Source organism: Struthio camelus, chromosome 1 (genome assembly GCF_040807025.1).
Source record: "Struthio camelus isolate bStrCam1 chromosome 1, bStrCam1.hap1, whole genome shotgun sequence".
NCBI classification, from domain to species: Eukaryota; Metazoa; Chordata; class Aves; order Struthioniformes; family Struthionidae; genus Struthio; species Struthio camelus.
The window spans coordinates 58,246,238-58,267,651 of record NC_090942.1 but is presented as its reverse complement, the minus strand read 5'-3'; the positions used below and the strand labels follow the sequence as shown (position 1 = coordinate 58,267,651).

Below are 21,414 nucleotides of genomic sequence, written 5' to 3'. Positions count from 1 at the left end.
CCCGCCTGAGTGGCCGTGGTCCCGCCCGCCGTTGTCATGGCTGCAGGCTAATTGTCCCCTTCCCCGGCCGCCGATTGGCTGGGCGCTCCCGAATTCCCCCGCGAGCCGCCTTGGCGGGCTGGGGGCGGGGCGGCCGCACCTCCCGGGGCGGGGGGGGCAGGAGGAGGAGGAGGAGGAGGGCCGGGGCAGGGAAGATGGCGGCGGCGGAGCGGAGCCGATCCCCGATGGGGGGCTCCCCGGTACCGGCTTGTATGTTCGCCCCGGAGCCCGGCTCACCGGGTGGGGGGCCTCGCATCGCGGCGGTCGCCTGCCCGCTCCGCGCCGCCTTCGATGCCGAGGACGGTGAGGCGCTCAACGGCGAGCCCGAGATCGACCTCACCAGCAAGGTAGGCCCAGCGGGGGGGACGGCCGGGTGGCGGCGGGCGGCCGCCCCGCCGGGCCCCGCTCTTCCCTCTCGCCGGTGGCCGCCTCGCCACCTTGCCGGAGTGGGGCGACCCGGCGGCCGGGGCGACCCCCCCCCCCTCCGCGCCCCCTTCGCTTCGGGGGGGCGGTGCGGGAGCGCGCATCCCCCTGTCTGCGCGCCCCCGCCGGGCAGCCCGCGGAGGGGGTCCGGGGGGTGCCCCCAGCCCTCTCTGCGGGCCGAGGCGGAGGGCAGAGCCCGCCCGCGGAGCCTGGCGTCGAGGGGAGTGGGGGAAAAAGCACAATGAAGTTGAGCTGTGCCTAACGCTGGAAGCGGGCTGCTTCCCGGCCGGGAAGGGAGGGTGCTGCCTGGCTCCAGCCCCCTGCTCCTTCCCCTCCTCGGCTCCCCTGCGGAAGCGCCTGCAGTGGGTGTTGCATCGTTTTAGGAAGTGTAGGGTTTGGAGCTGACAGCTGCTTTAACGTCTCACTAACGTTTTTCCTTTACACTGGATCTCTGTAGTTATCTCTCATGCCAGTCGTACTAGTTCCCTGGGCTTTCTACACAGTCTTCAAAGCAGGTCAGAGTTGGTAACTTTTGAGCACAAGAGCTCAGCGGCAGGGGTGCCTTGCTCTTGCAAGCCGGGTTGCAGCAAAGCAAAAAGGGTTGTCCGTGTTCTGCAGTTCTCTGCTAGGATCCAAGTGACAAAACTGTGTGATGGAGTTACTCCTGTCAGATCAGCTTTCACTTTCATCTTGTGGGAAGGTGCCTTGTAGTAATATGTGCGTGCCAGAGCCTGCCGCAAACTACATTAGTGGTCTTCAAGCTGCCTTATGTTTTGTCCCAATTGGCTGGTCTCTTTACCAGTATGCTCTTTGCTGCCAAGGGTTTGCAGTATCCTGATGCCATGTATTGCTCGGAAGCTTCCTGACAGCTGGATTTGGTCCACTTGTAATTATGTGCCTTAGAAGTCAGCAGAGCTAGTGTTTCTTTCTAGTTCTCTGCTGTCCCTCCTCTTCATGCTTCCAGCTGGAGTTGTCTCAAAGTCCTGGATTTTCTTGCCCTCTGTGAAGAAGTAAAGAGAGAGGAAGTCTGGTGTGTGGATGTAGAAATGTGTGGATGACTGAAATATTTTACAATGTGGTGCTATATTAAAACAAACATTATGAAGATGTCTTATAAGAAAGTAAAGGACAGAAACCAAACCTGCAGTATCTATTGAGCCACCTGTTCATGTCTTAATGAGCTGGACAAGATTTTGATACAGGATGCCAATATCGACCTGTGCTTTATCTTGGATGTGGCTGATGCGGAAGAGGGCGCAGGAGGACGCTGAGGACTGTCTCACTGATTGCTGACAGCCAGGAACCTGACCAGAACTCTGTGAAGAAGAGAAGTGGATGCTTTTCTCCCACAACCTCCACCTGTGTTGTCAGCCAGTCTTCCGTTCCTAGAAATCTACAGGTGCTGTGGAGGTGACAGGTAAGCAGTTCTGCTTTATTGCAAGTTATTTGTGCTCCCTGTGGCAGTGTACACATGCATTCGTTTTCCTGGAGCTCTCATTCATCCCCAGCTTGGGTGAGAGCTAAGACTATGAGCTCTGCCCCATCTCTCCAAGTTAGTTTCCTCCTCTGTGCTCAAAACAACAATCCCATATGATGAGAATGCAATAGATAGCCTGGCCGCCTCCTTCTCCTGTCCCCCCTGTCCCACCCCGTTATCTCTTTTGTCTTCCCAGCTGAATTGCTGCCCTCTGCTTTTTGCTTAAAACAGTGCTTCCCACTGCAGTTTGTTTGTTTGCTAGCTGTTTCTTCTGTCCCTGTGTGACCCACCACCGATGTGTTATATACTTTTATACCAATCCTCCCTCCTCTTTACTCCCCCTGCCCCCCACCTTCCAATGCTTTCGTTGTAAGGTGTGCTCTTTTTAGAGGAGAACCCTTTGGGATTCTATTATCGAGTACACGGTGTCGGTTGGTCAAGCAAACAGTTCCATTCATTCATCATTATCATATTGATCTTAATGGGTCTTTGTTTTCCCTTTGGTAAAAAATACACTGCAGTAATAATCAACCTTCAGATAAAAACATGTCATGTAAAGTTATTAGTGAGACACAAACGTGTTTTACTTATATTAGGTCTATACTGACTATAAAACATGAATAGCACTTGAAGTATGTATGTCCACAAGAAACAGAAAGCAAAATCTTTCGTTACGGATGTGGATGTGAGACTGAAATGTGGCAAGGCACAAGTTTGCCTTTCCCCTAGCTTCCCAAGGCTGGTGATAGCCTTCCAGCCGTGCAAAATGTCAGGAGGGATCATTCCAACCAACAGCAGCACTACAGACCGCATAGTATTTGGTTTTCCCTTAGACTTTAGAAATAGTTTGTTGTCTACCTCACAGAGAGGGAATGCATCTTTTGTTAGGACTGCCTGCAGAAGTGCTAATATAACCTTAGTTTGGTTTATTGGTGTCTTGAAATTGCTGTTAATTAATACTATGACCTCTTCCTTGCTGATGAGCAGTGCAGAGTGGCACAGTCCAGCTTGCCTTCTGGAGTAAGCTCAGACAGCTGACTGCTATTAGCTTCTACCCATCTCTGGTATGTGGAGTTTCCCTGTGTCAGTCTCAAAGCTGATCAGAGGAAAGGAGGAAAAAATCTCATCCTCCTGGAGCCTGGGAAGGAACTTCAGAAATGGCATCTCAAACTTGAGACGTTTTTTCCTGCTGCTATTATGAGAATAAAACAATAACTGGTTGTTACTTTTTTGTCTTATAGGAAATCTGAGGTTGCTAGAGCCACGTGGCTCCTACTGTTAACTACTCAATGCCTGGCAAAGCTGAAAGAACCAAAGCAAAAAATTTTGCTTTGAAAACCTCTGAAAAACAAGAATACGTAGTGCAAGCATGGAGGGGATTTCTCAAAGGTGAAAAGCAAAAAAAACAGAGGTCAAGATGGAGGGCCTCTCTCTGACCAAGGAGTTGGCAAAGAACAGGTTCCCGCTGTCCAGGGAGCTAGGGGAAAGGCATCTTCAAAACAGCAAGTAAGATCTTGCAATGACCTAGGAAACTGCAGAAATGGCTGGGGAGATGCAGAGGCAGCTCTTAGGAATACTGAACAGCAGTGGAAGGTCTGATCCACAAAAGCTGCTACTTGCTCGGCACATCCTTCTCTTGACATCCCACTGAATCATATCAGCGGCAAGCTTCATCGGCTGCGAGGTAGGCTTTGGAGGACTCCTGCTCTTAGGGACGACAGTTTGCCAGAGGAACACCCTTCAGCAGCACCTTCCTGCATGGCAGTGAAAGCAACAGGGTGGGGGAGCAGAGTTTTGATCTGTGCAAGCTGAACATGCTCTTTCAGCCCCCAGCCCTCCTGCCTGGCATCATGAAGAAAGGCTGCAGTGAGCTGCTCTGCTGAAATGCCCCTGGTATTTTAGTCAACACCCTGCCTCACTGCTGAAGCATTTGAACTCAGAAAAGTGAAGCTGGTGCTCAGACTTGAAGAAACTGAAGTTAAAGTGTGCCTCTACACTGATGACCCCTCTGCTGTGTTTTTTTTGATCTTTATGAATACAAGAACCTATTTAGTGGATCCTCCTCTGTCCCTGAACAATGCTTGTGCGTTAGCCTAAACAGTGAGCCAGTCTGCTGTGCTTCCAGGAATTCTTGAAAGTGCTCACTAGGCAAAACAAGCCCTATATGTGAACACACAGGCTCCCGTTCCTGTCCTGATCAAACCTGTAAATCGTTGCTGACTTTCCTCTCAATAAATTTACATCTGGGGGGGGTCTCTTATTTAAAAAATCACTAATAAAGGCAAAACTGAACCCTCTGTAGCATCAGAGAGAGAATACGTAGCGTTGCAGGTCAGACTGCATTGTCACCCCTAGTGCTTTGCCGACCATGCCAAGTAATTCAAAGACTTAGGGCACACATCTAAAGTAGGTATGTGAAGGCAATTGTCTCTTTTGTAGTTGTCTCTGTCTGGCATTGCGGATACGTGCATATTCTGTGTGACCGTTAACAGTTGCAGAAGGTATTGCTTTGGCCACCTCAAGCCTTTTAATTAGCGCTTGCTATCTGTGCTTCAGTTGTCCCGATACGTGCGTCACTATAGTTCTGAAAGCTGCTTAAGCAGTAGGTATGGGGTTTTCGGTCCTCTTTACACCCATAATTCCTAATAAAGGGCTTAATCCCATATGATAGTAGAGGTAATTCAGGCTCTTTAGGTAGAGAATATTGGGCAGACTTGAAGGTGTAAACATTGTGAATTGCTGTAAACGATGTGTTTTAGGAAAAACCTAGCGCAGATTTCAGACTGGCCTTGGTGCATAATGGAGAGAAATATGTCTTTGTGGTCTTGATTTGGTTGTGTGTGTGTTAGAACAGCTAGTGAAAGTATGGATTTCATTGAGTGTTGTAGTGTGGCACAGGAGCACCTGCCTGTAGGGCTATCAGTAGGTGGTAGCCATTACAACTGCTGGTGAAAGAGCCTTTTTAACAACAGTACAGATCTCAATCACAACCACTATTTCACTGCTATACCAGTGTGCTAGGCTGCCAGCAGATTTTTAGTCATGGAGGTAGCTGGAAAGCAAATAGTCATAATCCCGAACGAGTGATGAAGGTCTCCTTGGTTTGCCACTGCCGTTGTGGCAACTTGGTGAAGATCTCTGTGCGAATGTCTTCAGGTGTTTAACACAGCACTCTGCCGCAAATGGTGCTGCACAGAAAGAGGTTGCTCTGAGAAGAGTGCTGTCCTGTTGTCCTTGTTCTCCTCTTTCTGTCCTTTTTTTCCACTTTTCCTTTTTTCTTGATGCATCTGCAGGGAAGGGCCAAGGAAGTGCAGTAACTGCAGTCAAAGCTTGTTGGTGACACGGGTGCTGGCTTGCAAAACTGGAGCTCTCTGTTGGTGAAATGTCTGAATATGCGTGTACAAACTGCTTCATATGTCTGTCTGTCAGCATTGTGGTGTGAAGTACCTAAAGTTTTGTTAGGAATTTGAAAATAATCCTAGTTTGCGTTCTCTCCTTCTCCTCTGTCCCCTTGGAAAACAAAAGTGGAAATCATGTATGTGAAAGACATATAAGACACTCTAGGTTTTGATGCCTGAGTGTGCTGCGCGGTGAGGTCTGGCTAGCTTCCTCTGGCTGTCCCATCATGTGTTGGGTAACAGCAGCACAGTGTGCAGTGAAGGCTGGTGGAGTACCTAGCTAAGCAATGTTTTTGGAGGAAAACCCTTTCTGTTTGCCTTGCATGGAAACATGCATTACACAGAAGTAGAAGTGGGACGTTCACTTAAATGTGGCTTTAAAACATTGGTTACCTCAAAATGAGATGCTTGGTATTCTTTTTTGCTTTGAAGTAAATCTTCCTTTGTAAACAGACTCTGAGCTCTGACAAATAACCTCTTGCAGTGTCACACGAAAATAGCTGTCAGCAAAGCTGATTTAAAAAAAAAAAAGACAGAAAGTGGTCTTTGAAAAAGAGCCCTCCTTTTTCAGTAAAGCATGTTGATTGATTGTCCTTATAACTGAAGCTGGTTTTGAAACTCTTTGCTTGACACCTGCAAATTGAATATTTAATCTTTTTTCCAGCTGGTGATGGTGAGTCCAACTTCAGAGCAGTATGACAGTTTGCTCCGGCAGATGTCAGAGAGAATCGATGAGGGATGTGGGGAGACCATCTATGTCATTGGACAAGGTTCAGGTGAGTTCAGCTTCCTCTGGAAAAAAACAGGAAGCATTAATGTTATGAGAAAAGCCTAGTTCATCTACCTGGACTGCTGCTGAAGGTGGGTTCCAGAGGAACTTGGAAATCTCCATGACACATAAAAGAGAATGTATGGGACAGAGTCTTTTCCCATCTCTGCCAGCAACTGTCTTATCTGGAAGAGCTATACATACTTTTTATATAAAATCATAAAAGTTCTTTTTTTGCATAAGGCATAAGTTGTCTGGGCACGGTAGGAGAAGGTGAAGAATCTGAAATCACAATACCAGTTTGGATCCGATGGAGGTCATGTTATGTCTGCTTTTGTTTGCTTCTCCATTGAAATAACAATAATCTTTTTTTACTGCACAGGAAGGTAATTGGAAATAGTTCAGACAAAATAGCGGCTGTTGACTTTCTCTGGTAGTGTTTCCCAGTTTTCCTGTACTGCGTAGAGGAAGGCTTTCCTCTTCTAAGCCTAATACCTTTAATGCCCCATTCACTAAGGGGTGACTGCAGTCATTTGCCTTTATAGATTTTCTAGTTTAGTGCAAGTTACATTTTCTTTGTTCTTTTTCTCGGTTCAATTATTTGCATTTGATATTGATGAACCATATTGAACATGGCCTTGCTTAGAAATAGAAGTTTCTTTTTCTGGATGCAAAACAAGTTGTCTAAGGCTATCATAAGGCAAAATGTATGTTTCAGATGTATTAAATATCTGTTGGATATCAATTTGTTATGACCGGAAGTTCTACTATTTACTAAGTTTGGGGAAGAATACAAAACACTGGGCTTCAGTGCCAGAGTTGGCTGAGGTAATGGAGGGAGAGAGATACATTACCTCAGAGCTGTGTGTTTGTTGGGTTTTCTTGGTGCCTTCCAAAGCAGCCAACGCAGAGGAGAAGCCAGGATTAGATGCCTAGCGGTCGCCCAGCCAATATCACAGGGATGATACTTTTGCATCCAAGCAAGCTTTCCACGCGTGGTCTAATTCCCTGGCATTTGGGATAACCACATCGGCAGGGTAGATCTAACTAGTTGGGTTAGTAAATACTTTCCCTTCTAGGGTGTCTCATGAGGAGGTTGACTGGTGGTGGTTGTGATGATGTGCTTAGAAATAGGCATTTATTTCTTAAAATATGAGCTAAGACATTTGACTTCATTTCAGGCTACTGAATACTGGAGGAAGATGGGGGTCTTTTCTGTAGATTGAGGCTATTGGGACGGAGAGCCTAAAGGAAAAAAAAAAAAACTTGATGTCCTAGCCAAAGTCTCTTTCTCACTGACTATGAATGTCTGTGATTTCGATCATCATGGATACCCAACTCAGAAGACTGAGGGGCCAGCGAAGACTGCTGGGTGGCTCACTGCTTCACCAGCATTGAGTCTTCATTTTCCTTCCAGCCCCTTCTCACCTTTTCCCTACTTTTCATTCCACTTCTGTAACCCGGGACCCCAGCCCTGGAGCCTTTTATTTCTTCACCATCTCAGCAACTTCCCAGTCTCACCCAACAACTTTACTTGTTGTGCAAACTGCAGTTACCGCTTACCAGCTGATGACACAGCCATGCATGCAAATGAGTACACAGCAATAGCTCTGGTCCTACAGGTGCTGTGTCTGTCTCCACCTTCCTTTGTTTTTTTGTTTTTTTAACCCAAAGAGTTGATCCTGGCATGAAATCTGTGCAGCTTCTTAGCACCTAGGGTAAGAGAGCAGCTGAGAAATGTGGCAGCCTTTAAGCTGGCTAGGCAGTTGCCACTGGTTTGCCCTGGCTGTCAGCTCTTTACTTGGGAAGGCTGTTCAGAGGCAGTAGTGGCTCCTTGTTTTTTACTGGCCTCCTGTGTACTTGGCAGGATTTCTTTCAAGTGCCGGAGTGAAAGTGGTGAGACAGGCCAAAAACATTGTTTTAACTGGGGTATGTGGGGGCTAAAGAAATTGCTGTGCAGGCCATACTTGCAGAAAAATGGGCTTGGGATGTGGTTTTATAAAATAAGCTGTTTGTTTAAGTTGGTCCAACTGCCACTGGTTAACTATGGTGATATTTCAGTCAGACCTCTCTTGTGGTGTATGTTTTTTCTTCTATTGCAATGAGAGAGGAGATTTTCTATCTGACTGTATGAAGGAAATTGTAAACAAAATACCTTTCAACATATGAAGTAAGCAAATTAGATAGATATGGATCTTTCATGCCAAACTCTAAGTTTTATTTGTAGTAATTGTAAAGAAAATTCTTTTAGATGAAAGATGGTGCCTTCCTAATATACTTGTAAGACTTAAAGTGAAGATCATCTTTTTTTCTGTTGGGTAAAGGGTGCTTAATCTGTTTACATGGCTGATGTCTCCAGTCCACATGTAAATCCTGATCAGTATGAAAGACCCAGGCAGAATGAAATTGCTGCTAGTTATTGCAAAGTGGTGCTCACTGTCTGTCCTTTGCTTCCTCAACCTCTTACTAGATGGGACTGAATATGGCCTGAGCGAGGCAGACATGGAAGCATCTTATGCTACGCTGAAGAGCATGGCAGAGCAGATTGAGGCAGATGTGATCCTTCTGCGGGAGCACCAGGAAGCAGGGGGCAAGGTGCGCGACTACCTTGTTCGGAAACGTGTGGGTGACAACGACTTCCTGGAGGTCAGGTGAGGAGCCGGGTGGAGACAGGGTTAGTCAGCACCCTGGCTGCATTTTTACCATGTGAGCAGTCAGTGATGCTGAGCCAGCAACGCTAATTTGAGTCTGGGTGTCGTAGCTACCCCACAAAGGAAATTGAGCTAGACCACTCCTTGCTGATTAAATCTTCTTTTTGTTGTTGTTGCTGTTTCTTTTGTGTACAGACTGTGTGTGGAGATTTGCCTGTATTTAGCTGAGGACTGTTGTTATCTGGGTGACAGCTTCATGACTTTGGGATGGTTTGCGTGCTTGAATCCCAGCAGGGACTCCTGTGTGTATGTGTGTGCATGTATGCATGCTGCTGGGAAAAAATTCTTGTGACTAATGGTTCAATTCTATTCCAAGGTTGCAGTGATCCAAGTCACCTTTTAATGGACATCTTACAGCTTATATAATGCAACTTAAGAGTCTGCCGAGACCTGAATGGAATGGATTTTCCAACATTTGCCAACAGTTGTAATGGCCACCTTTACTGGAGAGAGGAAAGAGGCTACTGTAGGAAAGGGTATCCCCCTAAAAATGGTTCTCTTGGTCAATGGTGCGTTATTGTATGAGCTTTGCCTGTTCTGGGAACAGAGCAATTGAAATTTCCGTGCTTTCTGTAGTATTTGGTGCTATTGCAACATGAGGAAGATGAAAAAAGTAGAGGTATTCTAGCAGGACCAAGTTGGGATTTGTGCTATGCCGATTCAAAAGAAAAGTCTGTGTGTTTAATTGCAGAGATTAGGAGTTGGGAGAGACTTATACTGTGTATAGCATCAAGCAATCCTGGATTCTATTCTCTGTGTCCCAGGCACCGGGGACATGTTTCTACAGTCTTGATTCAGAGCCTGGGATCTTTCCTGTTAACTAGCAACTGCTGAAGAATCTCTGCTGTGCTTGTGAAGGTCTAACATTTTCGAACTTCTGTTTGAATGTTAGTGAGAATGAAGTTAAATATTTGCAGGACCGGTGGTGTGTTTTCCTTCAGGTGTCAGATTTTACCAGTTTCCTTTTTTGTTTCCCTTCCAGGGTAGCAGTGGTTGGAAATGTGGATGCGGGAAAGAGCACGTTGCTGGGTGTCTTGACACATGGCGAACTAGACAATGGCCGAGGCTTCGCTCGGCAAAAGCTCTTCCGGCATAAGCATGAGATTGAATCAGGCCGCACCAGCAGCGTGGGCAATGATATTCTGGGCTTTGACAGTGAGGGCAACGTGGTGAACAAGCCTGACAGCCACGGTGGCAGCTTGGAATGGACCAAGATCTGTGAGAAATCCACCAAGGTCATAACTTTCATTGACCTGGCTGGTCATGAAAAGTACCTGAAAACCACCGTCTTTGGCATGACTGGCCACTTACCTGACTTCTGCATGCTTATGGTGCGTAGCAAGAAAGATGTGTAGTACCAGCAGGATGTTGTTCGCAGCTGTAACCCTTCAACTTCTTTCCTATCGCAAGGTCCCTGTGGGGTTGTGGGGGAGGCAGCAACTTCCAGAGGTGGAGAGCAGCAACCGCTGTAGGGATGTAGTCAGGACTCTGAGGAAAGTTCCCCAGGATTGTCAGTCACATTGACATCCAAGTTGAATGATTACTGAAAAAACACCAGAACACCTTGTTAAAATTGAGGAGAAACGAGTCCTTACTAGCTGTATTTCTCCTCCTACCAGTATGTCCAAAAGCATTTGAAAAGAGCTGGGTCTGTACACACAGTCCCAGTGACACTTCAGCAGCCTAATCACAGCCTACTGCATATCTGTCACAAGACCTTGTCTGTAACCCATCTAATTGCAAGAAGAACATTTGCTTTACCGTATCCTGTATTCCTGGTGTAGGTTGGCAGTAATGCTGGGATTGTTGGAATGACCAAGGAGCACTTGGGCCTGGCGCTGGCACTCAACGTTCCTGTCTTTGTTGTGGTGACCAAGATTGACATGTGCCCTGCCAACATCCTACAAGGTAAATGTAGCTCTTTCAAGGGTGTTTCCTACCTCCTGATGTGCTATTGCCCCCTGCTTGGGTTGAGAAATTATTGCTAGAAGAAAGACTTTTTGCCTGGCTTTGACTGTATCTTAAGTACCTTCTAGGAATCTGTCCTTCTCCCCTGCTCATTTTGCAAGGCAGTTCCCTTGCAGTCGTCATTTCCAAATTATCCAGGTGTGGGGAGCTCAGCTGGGCAACAAAGAAGTGTTTGCTATGAGATTTTGTTTAATTGAGCTCTCGGAGGAGAAGCAAACAGTTGGGGTTGGTGTTTTGCCTTGTCTCTGGGTATCCAAACCTGGAGGGGAACCCTGGTTGTTCATTTGAAAGCGCCTGCCTTTCTCTTTGCCCACAGTTTGAATGTGATATTAAGCTGTGATTAGACTTGTACTCTGGCAGCAGCTAGGTGAAGAGGTGACTGCTGTCAGCTGCTTGCCACATCCTGCTCACCTGGACACATCTCAAATTTGCTGGCATACGTACAGATCTGTCCAAACAGCCAACCAGCACTTAATAAATCATAGTTCAAAGCAGCCGCATGTGTGTGTTTTGGCAGCAGGAGCAGACACAGTCTGGGAACGGCAATGAGCAGCAGGGGCTGGCGACCTCTTTGCTTAGCACCAGTTAAAGCAGTACCTCTAACCTCTAACCAGCAGTGGCCCCTTGCTGATGCTTGACGTTTTCACGGGCTGTGATCAACTCTCACCTTTAAAATTCTCCTGACTGATTTGTTTCTTGCACCTTCAGGAACATGCCATGGTTACTTGGAGCAGTGCTTATTCTCAGTAGCAGACTGGAGAATCGGAAAAGTGAATGCTCCCAGTGCTGTCTGTACTTTGTTCACTTTTTGTGAAAATCCTAGATGTGTTTTAGATTAACAGAAGCATGTGATCAAAAGATAATCTAAATACCTCTATAATAGAAGTCTGGCAAATAAATGTAAGGCCTGGCCTTACGATGAATAACTAGGAAGGAAGGAGAACGTTTGACTAAGGTTGAGGAGAGAAGAGTTGCTCTTGGGAGAAGCCGCTCCAGTGTCGTGTTCTGTTTAAATTAAATAGACGCAAGATTTGGCTCAAGTGCATCTGTGAAGACCAGATGGCATGATTAGATATTTGTGTTTCTGTACCCAAAACATTGCTTTCCCACAGACATGTATTAGTTCACAAAAATCATCTAATTGGATGACAATTGTAGAATACAAAGGATGTGCTGTTGTAAGTGCTTATTAGCCTTTTTTCCCCCCTCATCTATTGCAAGGTTTTTTGCAGGAGACTTATTTTCTGTTCGTGCATCGGTATTGCCTCTGCTGGGTGCCAGCTATGAGATTTCAACAGAAAATAAATTAAAAAGAGGCAAGAAACCAAAGCTGGAAACCAGGAGATTTGTCCTAAAACAGTTGTTTGTGGTTCTGGTCCCCCTGCATTGTCCTAGTTTGTGATGATGATCTTTACCACTTTTATGCTTCTCTAACCTTCTAAGGCAGGTTGGTTGCCAGGGGAAGTGTGTTGAGGTTTGGGCAGAATTGAGTTCTAGTTCACGTTCTCAAGTATTTCAATTCTGAGTGCTGCTCATTTTCATTAAATTCAATATAAGAAATCCTTTATAGGAAGAGGAAATATCTTGCAACTACTTAAAGCTGTTCAATAGACAACTGTAAAAGTTCTGCTTCATTCTATTGCACTTGTAGATGCAAACATGTATGTCTGCTCATCTACAGCGTCACTTGGCAGCAGGCTAGCTGGCATGAAAAGGAAGAGATAGAATGGCTCCTGATCCCACCTTAGCTGCAGCAAACACGTAGCCTCACTCACACGTGTTTAGCCACCTTCTCCAGTCTATTCGTGGCAAGAGTACCAGTCTCACTTGGGGAAACCCAATAAAGACGATTCGTGAAGAAGGGAGATGCTGCCCTAACAATGTTCATTTCACCCTTTAAGAAACCCTGAAGCTATTACAGCGACTGCTGAAGTCCCCAGGGTGCAGGAAGATTCCCGTCCTGGTTCAGAGCAAGGATGATGTCATTGTAACAGCCTCCAACTTCAGCTCAGAGAGGTAATGGGAGTAGTGGAGAGTCATTTGTCTTTGGTCCTACTTGGAGACTGGGTGAGAAGATATGGAAAGAGAGTCCCATCGTCTAGATGTGTTCAGGTTGTATTTGCCCTGTGGCATTTTGATTGCATAAGAATGTGTTGATTTTGAGACTGACCTGCTAGTGTTCCCTGGTTTGAGACAGAAATGAGAAGCTGCTTCGGGGTATTCAGCTTCCCTCAGTCCTGGAACCTTACACTTTTCTCTAAATGTCATTAGGAAGATAGAGACAATGTTGCAGGGTTTCAAACATATGATGTTGTGCCCCTGACTTTGCTTGCCAGGTTCTCCCTTCCTAGCACTGTGCATTGAATTCAATGCAAGATTTTGGATGTCTCCCTACACTTGAAATCCCGGGCAAGAAGGCCAACTAGCTCTATTTGTCATCAATTTTCCTCTACAGGATGTGCCCGATTTTCCAGATTTCAAATGTCACTGGGGAGAACCTGGATTTGTTGAAGATGTTTCTTAATCTCTTGTCTCCACGGACCAGTTACAGAGAAGAAGAGCCAGCAGAATTCCAAATAGATGATACTTACTCTGTCCCGGTAAGGGGCCTGACGTTAGAAGAATTTTCCGTTCTGTGTCTTCAGTTGAAGAGGGTATCTTGCCTAGAGAGGGAGTTCTGGAACTCTTCTGCTAGCATGATTGAGCAACCCCAATTACTGATGTTTCTTTTTTGGCATAGGGTGTAGGAACAGTTGTGTCTGGAACAACACTAAGAGGCTTAATCAAGCTGAATGACACCCTGCTGCTGGGGCCAGATCCCCTTGGCAACTTCCTACCTATTGCTGTCAAGTCCATCCATCGCAAGAGAATGCCTGTCAAAGAAGTGCGTGGAGGCCAGACTGCCTCCTTTGCTTTGAAAAAGGTGAGATGATGCGCTCTAGTCCCCCTGAACAGGAGCTACTCTCCCAGTTAGAGAGTGCTCTTAGAGGTCAGCTGCAATCAGACTGCTTCTGCAAACCTCAGCTGCCTGATTTTGCAGCATAATAAAATTCCAAAGAACCTCTCTAGGTCCCGTTCCTGGTCCTTCCACCTGACAGGTGCTAAGTAATAGCAGTGGGACCCAAGGTAATGAGGAATAGCATTGGAGGTCTATAAGAAAACAGAGGTTTTGCGAGAAAAGTCTCCCTCTGTGCTTGCAGCTGCATTAGTGCCCTGGGCAGGGTAATTACAGTACACGTGTTCTAAACTGTTAGGACTGGATTTGAGTTTTAGAAATTAGCAAAGATTAGTGCAATTTCTCCAGTGAAAGGCTTATGTCAGTAGGAGCTGCACTGATTTTAAGATGACGTAGTTTAAGCTATATCAAACTTCATGCGTTCAAGCATATTGCTTTGTGTTAGTGGACATTGCGCTTTTGGAGAGATCATTTATTTGGGTAATGCGCAACCAGGATGCATATTTTGCTTTTAGAAAAGCAGTGAGTTAATGCTTTTCTTTGTGTCCAGCATTCCCAGCACTCTGACTAAAACTTCCTCAGAAACTTCCACTGATCTTAATTTTTGCAACCTATACGTAACACCGTTACCTGCTGCTAAACAGGTCTTGTGTTGCCTTTTGGTGGGCATGAGTTAATATCTGTGAAATCCTTTGAGATCCTTCTGGATGCACTCAGCCAGAGAAGCAATTTTTTTCCCAGGAGAAACATGCTCAACTCTTTTTGTCTCTCTTCTTTTTAGATCAAGCGTTCTTCCATCCGGAAAGGCATGGTAATGGTGTCCCCTCGTCTGAACCCACAAGCATCTTGGGAGTTTGAAGCAGAGATTCTGGTACTCCATCACCCCACCACCATCAGCCCACGGTATCAGGCCATGGGTATGTGTCTTGCTGTTGTCTAATCTTCTTTATTTCCCAGCAGTAACAGTTTACATCAGCTCTAGCTTGAGGTTGTTTTGCTCCGGATGGCTGTGTCAACCTGAGTATAAGCCACAGTTCCTTGTATTAACTTCCCTAGCCACACGTTAGAGAGAGGGCAAGGAGCTGACAGAGAAGAGCAGGGGAGGCTGTAGGTAAAAAGGAGATCTGCAACTCCAAGGATACTCGGAGCCTACTTGAGCCAGGTCTCTGGGGTGCAGAGTTTCTTCAGCTTCACATGCTGACTGAAAGACTCATTTGGGGTCCGGCCCTCTAGCATAGCTGCTAGGTGTATAGGGTTCTGTTGAGGGTCCCTCGGGAAAGTCTTTGTTCTAAGGCAACTGCTCTAGCTTAGATGTGTTTTCTTTTTGAGGATCAAACAAGGGCAGCCATGTGACCCATATGGTCTCTTTGGTACACAGTAGATTTTTACATCCTGTAACGCTGTTAACTAGAAAGCAGCAAGAGCTGCCTTAGATGTCTGTCTGAAGCTTGTTTCACTGATGGCACTAGCTGTTGAAAGCCTTTGTGCATTACATTCGCAGTGCATTGTGGCAGCATCCGCCAGACGGCCACGATTCTCAGCATGGACAAGGACTGCCTGCGGACAGGGGACAAAGCCACAGTGCACTTTCGCTTCATTAAAACCCCGGAATATTTACATATAGACCAGCGGCTGGTCTTCCGTGAAGGCCGCACCAAAGCTGTGGGTACCATCACTAAGGTAAAGGACAAAGAGTTCAGTTTTTGCCCGTTAGCTGCTTTTGGCACTGAGAAGCCAGCAGGAGAATCTGGATAGCTCTGGAGAATTTAGGGAAGAGGCCAACCTTCAATGACAAATGTTAGCCCTGACATGGGTTGTAGATGACCTATGTGCTTGTCTGTGTGGTGACTCTTGGCTGGTGTGAATGAGAGAATGAGAAGGTTGGGATGTGTCAGATGCCTGTAGTTCTTAGGGCTCGGGCTCTTTCTGACAGCTCGTAACTGGTCCCTTTGAGTCACGTTGTGGAGAGCTGAGCATCACCTCAACTGCTTGGGCTTTCAGCCCTACAGGGGTTCTTGAGGGCAGTTCAGGAGCTCATTGATGTGTCAGCCTAGGTTCCTTTGAACAGCTGCTGCCTGTGGTGTTCTCCTAATGGCTATTGGTATCAATTCTATGTGGCTTTTTATTAAAAACCAACACTGAACCTTGCTGAACTGTCCCAGCTGCTTTGATGCTGTTTTTGTCTTCTCTCTTTGTAACATGCAGTTACTCCAGACCACCAATAACTCACCAATGAACTCCAAGCCACAGCAGATCAAGATGCAGTCAACAAAGAAGGGAGCCGTTACGAAACGAGAGGATAGCGTGCCCCTAGTTGGGACAGCAGTTGGGGGCCCACCAGCTGGGGACGAGGCTCCCTCAACAGCTGCGGTGCCACTAACACCAACTGTCCTGCAACCACTGGTAAGTGAGGGAAGTATCATGTCTCTCCTAGCTGTTTGCATCCTCTCTTCCAACTACTGGGGGAAGGATGCTCTAAATTATAAGCATCATCCCCTCACACCCTTGCTCTCACCTTGGGACTCAACGTATGACAGAAACAAGTAGAAACATGAGCAGTCTCACAGCAGGAATCAGGATCTCTAATGACTGGATGACTCTTCATAGCTGACCTTTCAGCAGCTAGCAGCTTAGGATCATTCAGGTGGGAAGAGAGGCCAACCTCCTGCTCAAAGTAGAGTTAGTGATGAGGTCAGACCAGGTCTTGAAAACCTCCAAGGATGCAGACCGCACGACCTCTCTGGGCAACCTGTTCCATTACTTGAATGTCCTTGTGGTAAAAGAGCAATCTCCTTATATCCAGTAGCTGTACCAATAAAGCATCTAAGAGCTAGAGTGACAGAATGGGACTCTGCTGCCCGCATGAGAAATAGAACATTCCTACCCTAGAAAAATTACAGTCCAAGTAGTGATATCAGGCACAGGTCATCTGCCTTCTTCAGGAGGTAGGATGGAGATGTCCAAGGTGAAAGAAAGGCTACTCTCTTTCTAGCTCTAAATACTTAAAAATTTGCCTGAGTCCTTTTGCTGCTTAGGACTTCTCAGCTTGTGTGAGGATACCCAGCCTTTCTGGTCTGAAATGAAGGGAAAACTCGGTTCTAACTGCAAGCTTTGGGAACTCTTTGTCTGCTTTATTGCATGATCTTCTCCTTTTAGTATACTTATCTAGTAAGCAACAGGTTCAGAAACTGATTCTGTCAAGCGACTTGATTTCTTAGTGAGTGTTCCTCCCCTTAATGTTAACTGTCTTTGTTGCCCTCTGTCAAATCTCACCTTCTTCTTGAGCCAGGCTGGCTGCGGAAGAGGGCCCTTTGGCCGGAATTCTCTCCCTTTGCGTTTGCCTGTGGTTTCTTTTTGATCCTTCATCTCCTCCTTGTCTTTGTTGTAGCATCACTGTGGTTGTAAGTAATGCTCCCAGCTTGCTCTTTGTTTTGTGCCTTCCTCTGAGAGCCTGTGTTGCTTTTGCTCTTGCTTATCTCTGTCTCTCTCTCCTTGCTGCTTCCCCTCAGCCTGCACTGGATGAAGAGCTCCACACGCGCGAGGGCAATAAGGTATTTCAAACCAGCTATTCAGCTGCTTTAAAAGAGAATGGTGGGCTTGCTGGCCTAAGTCTGGGAACAGAGTCATGTTAGCAAGAGAGTCCTTAGGGGGGTTTTCTCCTTCCATTCCCTACAAAGCTGTGGGAATCTGAGGCCTCGATTTCCCGGATGCTGAGCCCCACGGCTCCCGCTGGCTCTTATGGGAGTTAAGCATTCAGAACGTTGGGAAATCAGGTCCAGCTTAAAGGGCCAAACTTCATGGTGTGTCTGTCTGCTTCTTTCCTCCTTCCTGCAGTGGCAGGGAGCTGATCAGTAAAAAGTGCCTTCACAGTTTTTGGATGTGCATTATAGTCTGTTTGAACTCCTGCTATGTTGATATTCTGATTCAGTGGTCACTGCACACTAAAACTTCTCTTCTTGTTTTTCAGTCAAAAGTTGGAGGAGGAGGCCGGCGACGTGGGGGTCAGCGCCATAAAGTGAAGTCTCAGGGAGCCTGTGTGACTCCTGCCAGTGGCTGCTGAATTTCTTACCCTCCCCTCCTTCTAAGGAATTCCTCCCCTTCTTTTCATTTCTTATCCAAAAGATCCAGAGCAGCTTAAACCAAAACCCATCCCAGCTGATCTGCTGCAGAAGATTCTCCCCTCCTCCCCAAAGGAATTGATGGAGAGGAACATAACTTATAAGCTAATGAAGGTGATAAGACACATAGAACTGAGCAACTGACACCTTCCTCCTCCCCCTATCAACACATTTTTTACATCATGGGCTTAGTTTTTATTCTTATTAGTTTTTATTATATTTTGTGTGCATGAAGAAGCGAGGAGAGTCTGGATAGAACTGAGCAGAGCCAGTTAGCTGCCTCCCTCCTCCCTCACACCACTGTCTAGAGCACTTGCTGCTCTCTCCTGTACGCTCTCTCAGATCTGAGGACTATCAAACACCTGAAATTTCAGACTTGCAAGTGTTAAAACACATTGCCTAGGATGGCTCCATATGGCATTGATTCCTCACCTGTACGGCCCTGTGCCAAGTATGTTCTGGACTCTCCCCATCTTAAACTGTTTCTAAGTGGGTTAATTTAATGTTGTAGTGACTGAAGTTTGAAGGTAAGGAAATTCATCAGATGAAGGTTTAAGAGCAAAGTAAGTTGGAAAGCAGTTCTTGATCTTAAGTTGAGGTATCCTATACCCAATATCTTTCTCAAATACATTAACATCAGTTAAGATTTCAATTAGAGACAGGATTAAATGGGCAGTCATTTGTCCATCCTGTTCCCCTTTCCACCCTGCTTCTTTTCTGGTTGTCTGTTCAGTGCCTATTGGAGCAAATCCTGCCTCTCAAGGCTGTGACAGCACAATTAACAGTATTAAGAATATGGTGCAGGAACACTCAGTCCGTCCCTTAAGCCAGAGACAGAGCCTTCTCACCTTGACGGACAGCGATCATAGGTGGGAACATACCTTTGGAATAGAGCAGCAGGCAAATGTTACCAACCCATGGCTTTGCCTACTCCAAGATTTCCCACCTCTCTTCTGGAACTCACTGGCCAAACCATGCCATGACAAATCCTACATCAGATTTGTCTTCCCTCCTCTTGGACAAAGAGGGCAATGATGAATTGATACCTAACTTAAAGTACTTTCAGCTTTGGAAGTACATGGTTGTTTTTCTTACTTTCCTTTTATTTTTTTTTTAAATAACAAGTTCTGGCTTCTTTAGGAAGGCCCTGCAAGGACGCTCTATGAATTGACTTGATATCAATATCATGTCTTTTAACCGCAGACTCTGTGAATGATCAATTCCCTGCTTGTTCTTACCTCTTTTCTTCTATCCCTGCCTCTTCCCTTCACTCCCTGGAGGACAAGACTTATCCTCTGCAAGCTTGTGGTGAGCAGTGGGAGTGTATTAACGTATTGAGGGAGGAGATGGCTTTATCAGCAAATTGTTGCTCTCCACTGCGTGTGCAGTCAGCCTCAGTTTTTTTGTTTGAGGGTCTCCTTCTCCAATGAAATGCTTTTGATGAGGGGGAAACTTTAAAGTTTCTGCCCCTCTTTAGAGGGTTGCTCCTGTTTCCCTCTATGGCAACTACCAGAAGTAGGGAGTTCGTTCCCTTTCACCTTGTGTTTTTTGAGATGATTGATAGGTTTTTAAAGCCAGCTGAGCAAGAATAGGCTGTAAGGCTCGGGGGGGGGGGGGAGCACATGTCTTGTTGCTGGCATCAGCACTCCAAAAACAGTAATTGACGTGAGAGAGGTGAGGAATATGGGTTGGAGATGAGAGTACTTTGCCTTAGAGACTGTAGTGGCCTGAGCATGGGTGGACGTAGGGAGGTCAGAGAGTCCTTTCCGAGCTATGTGCCTAAATACCAGCGCTCTCCTGGGGAGGAACTATGGGCAGCTACAACACTAATAGCACCCACATTGTGAGGGGGTGTGAAGTGTGGCTAGCAGAGTGTGAGGGCCTGGTCCGTTTATGTTCTGGCTCTGTAGCAGCATCAAACTGCATCTGATTTCACTGCCCTCTGCTTCCGTGGGGAGCAGAGAGCTCCAGGCAGTTTTCTCTTTCTCCATTCCTTGTGCTCCAAATGAAGGAGACTGCTGAGACTAGAAGAGGATTTATTTCAGTTCATGTGAAGGAGGTGGTGTGATCTCTCTTTTGTGACCAGCATTCAAAGATCACTCAGGCTGATGTGATCTATAAAATAAATTTTAAAAAAGTTTGTTCGAAGTTAAAATATGTCTTGTTGCTTTTTGTCCTGCTGGAAAACCAGTGCTTCCAGCTTTCACACTGAAAGCTGGAACAGGAGTGGTTGTCTGGCACCGCACTGCTGAATAGGAAAGGAGGCTGCATTTGTAGTGAAGGCAAGGGAGTGACTGCCACAAGAGCGCTGCAGCTGATCCTCTGCACAGTCCCTACAGCTTCTACTTTGCATAAGGTTTAGTGCTGCTCAGCAGTGAAGTGGTGAAATGAGAACTCCTGTGTTTGGAGGTGGGGGGGGGGGGAGGGTATGTGTATACAGAGCACTGCTATAAGAACTCATTTGGGGCCAGCTCCAGCTGAGACGCTTTATCTTACTACAGGCTGTAGGTTTTGCACAGCATTTTTCACTGCCTGCATAAACTTGTGCTCACTGGGCCCCTGCAGTGATCTGCACCTCACCTGTTTCTGTAAATACAGTGGGACTCTCCAGAGCGTGGAACTGGCCTTTTCCTGTCTCCTCAGTTGATCTCAAAGAGGTTCATGAAGGCTTTTCCTGCCTTTCCTAACACAGGTAAGTGTTGGCCTGAAAGCTGGTGGTAGCCAGACCAAAGGCCTGTGCAGCCCCTTGCATCTGCTGTACCTGGCACTGCGGGTACCTGTGGGGAGGAGAGCGTACCTCCAGCCGCGTGTCTGCTTGCACTCGAGCCCTTGCTCCTCACCACCCAATGCCCCATCCCTTTTCAGCTATTCGCTGTAAAATCAGATGCCCTGACCCTGCTCCCCCTCCCCGTTTTCCTGTGGCCCTCCTCTCCCCAGGGAAAACTAATGAGGACAGTGGCCAGTACAGAATAAGCCTTCCTGTAGCATGGCCTTCCGCTGAGGAGCTGCTGGAAATCCCTTGACACGGGATCTGCCTTTGGCCCATCCTGTTCAAGTAGACACCGGTGGGAAGCCCCCTGCCCTCCCCAGGTCTGCTTGATTCCCTTTTTGTAGCCATTTTTATACTCCGGCTTAATTGAAGTATAAAGTACTTCCTTTCCATGTGTTCTTTTTTACATCCCATGTTAAGGAAAAGAGAGTAACGTGTAGCTAACCTTAGTTGTGCTTTGTGTCAAGCCTTGTCCTCAACTTCCCTGTTACCCAAGCCTCATTTATGCCTCCTCCTTGCAGCAAGGTAGATGACAGACTGGCATCCAGGGACATCTCAGAGGGCACTGTGGGGTGGATTGAGTGTGCAGCATAGCTGGGCCCTTCTGTCCAGCATGACAGATTCTAAACTTAGCAATTCCTGTTGTAATCACTGCTCCATATGGATAAGGAGATGCAAGTGCTACAGTGAATGCCTGAAAAGTGCGGAGTGGGGAATTTGACCCTTGCACTAGGGAGAGCAAGGCCTGGGGCAACAGCTTGAGGCAGTGGTGTAGCTGCTGCACA

At 46.7% G+C, this 21,414-nt stretch overlaps 1 protein-coding gene across 4 annotated transcripts; it reads left to right on the top strand.

Annotated features, from left to right (window-relative positions):
* The first annotated feature begins 143 nt into the window (after window positions 1-143).
* On the top strand, window positions 144-21,019 carry GTPBP1 (GTP binding protein 1). 4 transcript variants are annotated; one of them, XM_068941965.1, is made up of 15 exons: window positions 252-386; window positions 1,714-1,879; window positions 3,181-4,349; window positions 6,002-6,113; window positions 8,577-8,757; window positions 9,800-10,148; window positions 10,602-10,725; window positions 12,687-12,801; window positions 13,241-13,385; window positions 13,526-13,708; window positions 14,523-14,658; window positions 15,243-15,421; window positions 15,947-16,144; window positions 17,251-17,292; window positions 17,709-21,019. In XM_068941965.1, the coding sequence occupies exons 4-15, from the start codon at window positions 6,008-6,010 to the stop codon at window positions 17,799-17,801; spliced, it is 1,851 nt and encodes a 616-aa protein (XP_068798066.1). In that variant the 5' UTR covers window positions 252-386; window positions 1,714-1,879; window positions 3,181-4,349; window positions 6,002-6,007; the 3' UTR covers window positions 17,802-21,019. The 4 variants fall into 4 exon arrangements, with proteins under 4 accessions (XP_068798057.1, XP_068798049.1, XP_068798067.1 ...); XM_068941966.1 differs by lacking the exon at window positions 17,251-17,292 and having other exon boundaries at window positions 178-386; XM_068941948.1 differs by lacking the exons at window positions 1,714-1,879; window positions 3,181-4,349 and having other exon boundaries at window positions 156-386.
* The last annotated feature ends 395 nt before the right edge of the window (window positions 21,020-21,414 follow it).

Coding starts and splice junctions, on each gene's coding strand:
- GTPBP1 (XM_068941948.1), top strand. CDS start 195: ATGGCGGCGGCGGAGCGGAGCCGATCCCCGATGGGGGGCTCCCCGGTA. Junction 10,149..10,601: donor CTGACTTCTGCATGCTTATG/GTGCGTAGCAAG, acceptor TTCCTGGTGTAG/GTTGGCAGTAATGCTGGGAT. Junction 16,145..17,250: donor CAACTGTCCTGCAACCACTG/GTAAGTGAGGGA, acceptor GCTTCCCCTCAG/CCTGCACTGGATGAAGAGCT.